At 36.3% G+C, this 10,548-nt stretch overlaps 1 protein-coding gene across 1 annotated transcript; it reads right to left on the bottom strand.

Moving 5' to 3' along the window:
- Nucleotides 1–9,488: 9,488 nt before the first annotated feature.
- LOC107570926 (uncharacterized) lies at nucleotides 9,489–10,521 on the bottom strand. The gene is made up of 2 exons (XM_016257209.1): nucleotides 10,245–10,521; nucleotides 9,489–10,148 (listed from the first exon to the last, which is right to left on the bottom strand). Exons 1-2 carry the CDS (start codon nucleotides 10,488–10,490, stop codon nucleotides 9,489–9,491), a joined length of 906 nt encoding a protein of 301 aa, XP_016112695.1. The 5' UTR covers nucleotides 10,491–10,521.
- Nucleotides 10,522–10,548: the final 27 nt, after the last annotated feature.

Genomic DNA, 10,548 nt, shown 5'->3' with positions numbered 1-10,548 from the left:
TGTGTGTGTGTGTGTGTGTGTGAGAAGATGTTTAATGTTTTTGAAAGAAGTATCTTATGCTCACATAAGACATTAATTTGACATTTATTTGTTCGGGGAAAAAACCCAGTAAACATAACAATTAACATAATTATATTAACACAACACACACACACACACTAAGCAATCACAAAGAATGGGGGAAAACATCTAGTCACCATGTATATCGAAGGTGTGGCACCCTACAGAAGTAATAAGAGGCTGGCAAGCACATATTCATAATGTTTTTAAAAAGTTATGCATTATCAATAGATGTTGTAGAAGGGAAATAAATAATGCATACAGAGCTAAAGGATCCCACATTCTAACAACAAATTCTTTCCTTGTGTAGACAGGAAGTGTTTAAGCCCAGAGCACATTTCCTGTGTTTGTTTGATTGTACAGATCATAATCTATGTAATGGTGGGACATTATGGCAAAATACATTAAAAAAAAAGGATTTGGAATTCCTGGACTTAATGTACACTTTAAATGACTTTGTATTTGTATTATTTATATATGCATATAAAAAAGACCCAAAGTGTAACCGTAAACATAAGGAAGCTGTGGGTGATATTTCTTGCATAAAATTTGCTATACCCCATACATTGCATCCTCAGACAGCAGGATTTAGCATCTCGGGTGAGCGCAGAGCTTGTATGGCAGAGGGGCTTGTGTGAAGCCCACCTGGCTCTCCAGACTGGGCTCCTCACCAGGAGGAGGACTGAAACTGAAGTTCTGCAGGAGAATGGTGAGAAAGATGAACAGCTCCACGTGAGCCAGGTGCTCTCCTGGCCGCTGCCTTTTGCCTGTCAATGGATCACAGTTGTAGCATTTGGACCAATCAGACACACAACTTTTTGTTATATTTAACAAATAATATCGAACTCCCCATCACCTAACCAAATGGCCAATTACGAGGGTCTATGGACCCTTCCCCCGAAATGCACCTAACACCTCAGAAAAGCAGAACAGGCCTCTGGTTCCTTGGTAACCAATGCTGATATCACTGGTTTTATGGCCTAAAAGGAATGCAGGGGATAACCTCCCTCATTTTCCTCATAAGAAAGGCACAAATGCACAGGAGAAACTGACTTTTCTACTAATTAATTCATAGGAAAACCTTCTTTGAATGAACACCCATTTTCTTCAGGCCATTGTGTATATTATTGCTGTGTTGTATTTAATCTGTTGTATTATAGACTATTTTTATTCATGCTTACGATAAACCACTCATTCATATAACCTTACATATAGCTTGTTTAGTATCTATGAATTCGCCTTCTGATGATCTAAACAAGAATGTATATTATTTGTTGGTACGTAGGCAATATATTAGTGCCCTGAGAACCTTTAGTATTTTCAATCAAAGTTTCAGATACTAAAGTACCATGTTTCCACACAAAGAGCCATAAACTCCACAGGATCTCAAAACGCCCACTTGGGATTCCGGCTTTTCTCATTGGATAAGCCCATCTTGAGAGGCGGGGATCTTCTCTGACCTTAAAGCTGACACACCATGTGACCCGTCAGTCGGTGGTTCGGTCATCAGCTAAGAAGATGTGAGAAACGCTTCAGGATACCAAAGCATCTGTGCCAGGCCTTTTCTTCGGCCTAGTCCTTTCCATTCATCAAGTGACACTGACTCAAACTGGTTCTTTTCATCGACCCGAATTCAGCAAAGATCTACGGGAAGCTTTAAGATTTGCATCAGGAATCTCTTTCAGACCGCCGAGACTCGCTAAGTTTCAAACTTAGTCTTATTAATTGATACATTAAGTATCAGTTACACCTTTTTACAAAGGTGTGTTTGAACTCAGTATCTGACGTATCCCTGAAGGCTTTGATCTGTTGAATATACATGCAAAGTGTTCCATAAAATCCATTCTTTATGCCTCTTTCTATGCTGAGTTAAACTTTAACCCTTTCCTATACCAACTGTTTGTGTGTGTGTGTGTGTGTATGTGTATGTTAGACTGGCTTAATGTGTTTATGTAGTATGTTGGACTAGTTTAAGTGTTTATGTAGTTAATAAAACCTTACTTGTATCACACTTGATGTGTTCATTGTTTACTCATAACCGGAGTCAATAATCATGCAGATTTATGTTACAAACTTATAGAATTGTACAGTAAGAAAGTTATTTCCTTTAACCAGGAAATTAACGTTCTTAGAATTGACAAGACGGTTGACCCTGAGTGGTCAGCTAAATATCTACAGTGGATCTAAAATATGAATAGTTAATTATAACTAGTTATGGTTAATTATTCATATTTCCCATGAGCTGATTAGCTACACAGTAAAGATGTTTATAATGTTACAAAAGATTCTATTTCAAATAAACGCTGTTCTTCTGAACTTTCTGTTCATCTGTGAATCCTGAAAAATAAAATGCATCACGGTTTCCACAAAAATATGAATGTTTTCAACATTGATAATAATCAGAAATGTTTCTCGAGCAGCAGATCAGCATATTATACTGATTTCTGAAGATCATGTGACACTGAAGACTGGAGTAATGATGCTGAAAATACAGCTGCACATCACAGAAATACATTACAGTTTAACAGAGATTCACATAGAAAACTGCTGTTTTACATTCTAATAATATTTCACAATTTTTACTGTATTTTTGATCAAATAAATGCATTCTTAGTGAGCAGAAGAGATTTTTTTGTGTTCATCTGCTTCTCCCATTTGCTCTTTTTACATTGACTATCACATTACTAATCCGTGGATCGCAAATCATTTGATTTAGATCGGAACTTCGAAACGCAGATCATGAACCATCTTTTTTATTATTATTATTATTATTAAACAGTACAAAAGTGTGATGGTTACTCACCTTCACTTTCTTTCGGAAATAAAGCACATCGACACTTTAAACCAGCTCATTTTGGGTTACTAATGTCTAAAATGGGAGTTAATTAAAATCAATGGAAATTAAACTCTTCTCTCCCACTAAGAACTTTTTTTTTTCATTATAAATTTGTGAACCCTTTAAGAGCTCTGCGATTAACAGACAATCAGGATTAATTACAAACTCTGATTTGCTGGATATTCTTCGTGCACTTGAATGAGAAACAAATTCATCAGAAACTCCGAATATTTCATAGTTTGTATTAATTACAGATATTTTTATGCTTGATGATTGGGGAAATACGTCAAACCGATGAAACACAAACCTTACCTGATTCTGAAGTTACTTTTTCAAATAAGTAACGCAAGTTACATTTTTTCCCTCCAATGTATTGATTGACAGCTCTGGTGTTGCCATGGTGACAGAAATCAGAAGATGTTACTGTAGTTCTAAAATAAATATGAAGATTGGTGCTTTACCAATGGATCAGCATTACTTTTAAAAGTAACTTTCCCCAGCACTGGTTATAGAGACACAACAAGCTGTCTGATACATACGATATAAGAGAAATAACACAGAGACACAGAGAGATGAATATATATACATACAAACATACAGATATATTAGAAGAAAAAGACAAATGACGCTCACCTTGAATTTCTTCATTTATTACCGAAGGTTTTGGATTATCGACAGCAATGTTTCAAGACCTACAAGCTTTTAAGTTCCTTCATCGCTTATTATTTTATGATTATTCGGTTGCATAAACAGTCTAATGTGCACATGCAGCAGAAATATAACCACAGCTATTATAGTCACTAAAACTGAAACTAAAAGCATATTTTTTCCCCATACTTGAAATAAACTAAACTGAAATAAAACTTTCAGGAACATCCTTTACTAACACTGAAAACAATTGTGCTACTATTATAGTTTTTATTAATATTTTGAATCAGTTTTTATTTTCATTTCAGTTGTGTTTTTAGATGTTTTATATAGTTGTTCATGTCTATATAGTTTATTATTATAGTTTTTAGTTATTTTAGTAAAACTAAATTAAAATGAGAAATGTGCTTGTAATAAAATAAAGTGAATTATTAAAAAATTTCAGTATTTCAGTTAGCTGCCAAGGCAACATTTCTCATTTTTATTTAGTGTAACTAAAAACGAAAAAAAAAAAAAACTAAATTGCTAAATTGCAAAAACTTTTAAAAAAAAAATGTAAATGAGCATTTGGATAAAAGCATCTCCCAAATGCATACATGTAATGTAATGTAATGTAAATCAGGAGATTTGGGACACTTTTTGCCAATGATTTTTATGGTTCACCCTAAATGTTAAAGCGCTCATTCAGATCCCAATAATTTACATTTTACTGTAATACAGCATGTTTAAAATGTTCATGAATGTATGTATTTCAAATTTGCATTTGTCACATTTACTGCTATCTGAAAACATTTATCTGCATGACCAAGATTTTATGCAAATGCACATACCTTTAATCCGGCCCTGTGCAGAATCTGTAGAGTGTACATTTATTAATTAGGGTTGCTATACTAAAACTAAAACCATAAAAAAAATAAAAAAAAAATTATATATATATACCAGTGCGCTGTGTAAACAATGAGTGACGTATACGCGCGAGAGATCACTTCCGGCGCTTGCGTAAACTACGCCAGTGCGCGTACACACCTCACGCACCGGATGCCGTGCACGCACACAAAGACAGCTGGACATAGTGGTGTATTAGAGGTAAAAAATGATATAAATACTGTTGGGTTTCTGGCACAAACTGATCGTTTCGTGTCTTAGGACATCAATGTGTCGTCACGAGCCGCAGGGTTTAATTTGGATTTGTCTGCGCATGTTTTTTTTACTCTCAGAGATTCTGTTGCCATTGCCATGCATTATACGACTGATAGACTGCAATGGTTAAAGTTAAAAATCATCATATGTGTTCTACTGAAGAAACAAAGTCACCTACATCTTGGATGCCCTGGGGGTAAGCAGATAAACATCACATTTTCATTTTTGGGTGAACTATCCCTTTAAGAATGCATTTCTCCAAACTATTAACCATGTTCAGTCACTCTACCAGCAGCTAATACAATGAAGCGGTCCGAAACGGCAATGACTGCGCTGACATTTCACACACATCACAGACGCTCGTGAGATGGAAAATGAATGTAGTTTAAAGCGAAGGATACATCTGAACTTGTGTGTGTCCACTGAGACCTGCAGAAGAAAGTGCATCCTTAAAGGTGAAACTGAAGAGAATGTCAGACGGCGTCCTCAGAGAAAACACATTATATATTGACCGAAAGAGGCCTGGTTAAAAGGGAAGGATGGAGAAATTAAACCTCTGAACGTGTGAAGGCCGCTAAAGCAATGCTGCATCTCTATCAGCGGCCGCCAGACTCTTTTAGCGACTCGCCGCTTTGATCCTCTGCCACCTTTGGCCTCCTTTTTATTGTCACTTTCAACTGTCGCCAACGAGAAAGATGATTAAAACTGGAAATGAGCGCCGTGCCAAACTCTGCCTGAAAAGGCCAGTGACATTTAATATCGACGCCTGCGTTCGCTTGTACTTCTGTAATGTGAATTTAACGAGTCATCTGCCTCCAGCAAAAGCCACGTAAATAGGCTACAGTTTTGCAGTAAAGTATGAATTTCTTTGAGCTGCTCATCACTGTAAGGAAACTCAGACGTGTAAACCGTTTAATCGGATAATAACAAGGTGCATGTTATCGCTTGAGCATTTTAATCAGGGCGCTTTAGAGCGAACGTGCAATCAGAAAGTGTGCGAATCATTCATTTGGAAACATCTGGAACAAATTATAGCTGCAAATCCAGAGGCAAACACTTTAGACTTTTACTCTCCCTCGGGCCAGCAGAGATGTAGATGAGTTTTTTCTTCATCAGGTTTGGAAAAATGTAGCACTGCATCAGTGTCTCAGCAATGGATGCTCTGCAGTGAATGGGTGCCATCAGAATGAGAGCTGATAAAAACATCACAATAATCCACAGCACTCCAGTCCATCAGTTAACATCTGGAGAAGACAAAAGCTGAAACACATCCAGCATTAAGACGTTTATAACTCAAATACATAGAGTCCATAATCCATAATAACGCTTCCTCCACAATATGGTGTAAAATAACAAATAGCACCTTTAGTAAGTAGTAAGTCTTTCTGACATTATGCTAAAATATGAATGGTTCAGATTATGCTAATGACCGTCCCACATGATAATCTGTCTTCTCACTTTCATATGAGCGTGAACACACTAAAGTGATATTATACACCCTGAAAAAAGTCAGACTGAAAAATACAAGTGCAATCATTTGCATATACAATTTTAGTGCTGAGGTCTGAAGAAGTGGGGCATAATTATTCAAAGAAAAAGATAAACGTTAAAGGCTGAAGTTAACCTTCTCATTAAATATTCAAATTCCTTTCACAGACGTTCAGCATCTGTAATGATCAACATCTGTGTCACAGACCGTGAGTTACTTTTAAAAGTAGATTGGTCCCTCTAAGCGAGATCCCAATTCGTCGGTCCTCCGACGTGACGTCGAGAGTGACCGACTGAGAGGGAACTCAGATATTCTCTTGTAAATTAAAAAGTAATGCGTTACTTTACTAGTTACTTGAAAAAAGTAATCTGATTACGTAACTCACGTTACTTGTAATGCGTTACCAACAGCACTGCTTCTAACAGAGCACTTAAAAAAAAACTTTAACATTTAAAAAACGTTTATAGATTTATGTAGCACACGAAAATCTTTAAAATGACCAAAATTCATTTTGAGACAAAGTAGTTTTTTCTGTAAGTGAAGAATATGTAAAAGTGTGGTATTTGAGGTAAAAAGCGCCCCTGCTGTTAAAGACACAATACTTACCATGATCATAAATATCTGGCTGACTTTTCCAATTGTAGACATGGTTAGATTCAGATGGTTAATACCTTAGAGATAATCACCATATTTATAATGAAACCATCGTTTAAAAATATCATATTAATCATATTGTATCATAAAATACCCTATTTATTGTTACTAGTGTAAAGCCATATTAAATTATTACGGGATTTCCTTCAAAGCTTTCAGAATCTTTTCTTTTTACTTTTTAACAACACATTTTTATTTTTAAAACCAAAATGATCAGAAAAGAGTGCAAACTTTGCTGAAGTGATTGTCCGGAACAAGTATTAGTTTAGACACAAAACATTACTTTTATTATTTATATGATTTGAATTTTTTAAATATGTCTATATGTATATATATATATATATATATATATATATATATATAAATCAGTTTGAGTTATTTTAATATATCAAGTTATACTAAATTAAAATAAGAAATGTTACCTTTGAAACTAGCTGAATTAAAAAATATATATATTTTATTTCAGGTAACATTAATTTTATTGCATGTTTTTTTTTTTACGTTTTAATTTAAGTTTCAGTCTTAGCTAACTATAATAGCCCTGATTGATTATCTATTTTAATTATATGCACGGTATAACAATTTCCAGTGTGAAATGATCCCACTCATTTAGGGTTCGATCAATAGAAATCAAATCAATGCAATATAAATACAATTCACACTGATTCCAGAGAACGAGCAGCAAATACTGTTTCAGTAGCGACGGACATTCCCGACACTGTAACAGTAATAAATAAAAGCAGTTTAGTATAATCCCCGTCTGTGTCTCGACCCAAATCTCACTCCATGAGGCTCCCGCTGCTCCACATATCAGGACCTACTTGTAGAGCGTGGCCTAATTATTCCGTGTGTGTGGCTATTTTCAGCCTGGTTTCTGTCTCGGACGTTGTAAATGTGTGCGACGTGTGACGACAGGCGGCTCTGAGATGTTCTGAGTGTGTGGTTTGCCTGTCAGACGGTAAAGCAGAAGATAAACGTGTCCCGCGAGGCCCATCAGTCATGTTGAGCTCAACACCCACAATGCACCACTGACAGATTCATCTCTGTCCTCAATGCTGCTGTTACAGTTCCTTTCTTGTCAATTTCTGTCCTCTTCTTTAACATGTCTGAAGTCTAAATGTGTTTGAATCAGACGGGCCCAGTTTAATCTGGATCAGAATGATCTGGATTTGGAAATCCCATGTTTTGCGATTCATGTTTTTTGATTATATATATATATATATATATATATATATATATATATATATATATATATATATATATATATATGCTCCATCATATTTTTGGTTCTGGTTTTTCAAAGCAAAATTGGATTGGATCACCCTGACTTTTTCAGATTTCCAAATCTGGATTACGAGTGCTCTACGGAGCCCCTAAAGGGACATGCCGATGGAAACGAGATGGAAAAAAAGCCAATGTTTTGCATTGCATTTACACACATAACTACTTCTGACTGCTCCATCTCTGATGATTGTGCCAGTGCAGTTTACAATCAGTGATAAAAAAAAACTCAAAAACTTTAAATTAAAAATAATATTTGAGTTTGATATTGACAGCTGTTTGGGGATATGCTACAGGACCAGTTTTTAAGTTTTATTATATTTTTGTTCCTGAAATCCACCCTTCCGCTGGGATCAGAATAATCCAGTTTTTTTTTAAATCAAAAGTATAATTTAAAAGTAACATTTTGTTTGATATTAACAGCTGTTTGGTAGATTATTTTATGGGGACAAAAACTTTTTTTATAACACAATTTAATTTTACTATACTGAAAAGGTTTAAAAGATCAATATTAATATATATATATATATATATATATATATATATACACACACACACAAACACACACATATAAATATAATAAATACAAAATACACACATACATATATAACACACACACACACACACACACTCACACACACACTCACACACACGCTCACACACACACTCACACACTCTCTCTCACACACACACACACTCACATCCCTCACCCACACTCACACTCTCTCGCACACTCACACACACACACACACTCTCTCTCACACACACACACACTCACACACTCTCTCTCACACACACACACACACACACATATGGAAACAGAAGACAAATGACCAATATTACAGTTTTTTCCAATTACTAACACACCCAATTGCTAACACACAATTTTTCAAACTAGTCTGGTTTTATCAAAAAACTTAACACAATTCACAAAACCACACACCCAAACTGCAAAATACCTCATATATCCTGCAAAATGAAGCACTGCAACCGAAACTACACATAGCATTATCAAAAGCAAACTTTTGCATGAAATGGCACACACTTCATTCATATTACCAGATTTTTGTCTAACCAACTACACACTGTTGGGCATAATGAAAAGCACCCCCATCTTTAGTATGCTTTGCCATAATACTAAAATATGTATCAGATTGTTCACATGCACAGAAATATTTGCAGATACACACACACACATGCTGTTGCAACATTTATTTATTTGTTTTCACTACAGTAAACAAGTCAGTGCAACATATGCACAGCAGATGTATTTACATGGGACTGAACAAAAATATTCTTACAAAAAAAAAAAACAGTAAACTGAAAAAGAAAATTTCGGAAAAAATATATTACAGTAAAACAAAGAGGCAAGAAAAATAATTAGGTAGCATCTTGCCGCACAGCCGGGTCTGGCCACAACGCCTCGTCAACATCACAGGCAATATCTTCCCTTGCCAGACATCGAGGGAAGAAGCGCCTTGAGTGCCTTATCGATCCCTGAATTGCACCCACATCAATCTCATCACATGCCTCTTCCATGGCCTGCACAAGAGGCATGCGCACAAAGGGCTGCCGGTCGTATACCTTCCACCGCCATGCCGAAAATAACTCTTCTATGGGGTTCAGAAATGGTGAGTATGGTGGGAGGTATTGCACAAGAAATGTTGGGTGGTCAGCAAACCAGTTTTGGACTGGGGCTGCACGATGAAAGCTCACGTTGTCCCATACTACAACGTACCGGTTTCTTTGATGGTCTGCATCATTCATACGCTCTAGAATGTTTTGAACTCTGTCCAGAAATGTGAGAATATGGGCTGTGTTGTATGGTCCAAGGTTGGCATGACGGTGGAGGACACCATGCATACTGGAGATGGCAGCGCACAGTGTGATGTTCCCACCACGTTGGCCAGGAACATCTATAATGGCTCTGTGGCCAATGACGTTTCTCCCCCTTCTTCTGGTCTTTGCTAGGTTGAACCCAGCCTCATCTATAAAGATGAACTCATGTGGGATTGCATGAGCATCCATTTCCAGTACTCCCTGAAAACAAAGAACAAAAATCAGTCAATATGGTGTTATCCAGTACACTGGGAAACAATGTTGCGTGTAGTGTACTGCAGTCAATATAGTACTTACATCCACATATGCTCGTCTGAACTCTTTGTTTCTTTGAGAGTTTCTCTCAAATGGCACCTTATAAAGTTGTTTCATTCTGATTTGGTTTCGCTTGAGAATGCGAGCCAATGTGGACAGACTGACTCGTTGAATGTTGTTGAATAAGGTGTTGTCTTGGATGATGTGGCTTTGAATTTCTCGTAATCTGATTTCATTATTTTCCAAAACCAAGTTTACAATGGCAGCTTCCTGTACCCCGGTGAACATTTGGCCCCTTCCTCCACCATGGTGTCGTCTCTCAGTCCTTCAGAAAAAATAAAATAAA

The sequence above is a fragment of the Sinocyclocheilus grahami genome, unplaced genomic scaffold (genome assembly GCF_001515645.1).
Source record: "Sinocyclocheilus grahami isolate Dianchi unplaced genomic scaffold, SAMN03320097.WGS_v1.1 scaffold1522.1, whole genome shotgun sequence".
In the NCBI taxonomy this organism is placed as follows: domain Eukaryota; kingdom Metazoa; phylum Chordata; class Actinopteri; order Cypriniformes; family Cyprinidae; genus Sinocyclocheilus; species Sinocyclocheilus grahami.
The sequence above is the reverse complement of the archived record's forward strand: the minus strand, read 5'-3'. Positions and strand labels throughout refer to the sequence as shown.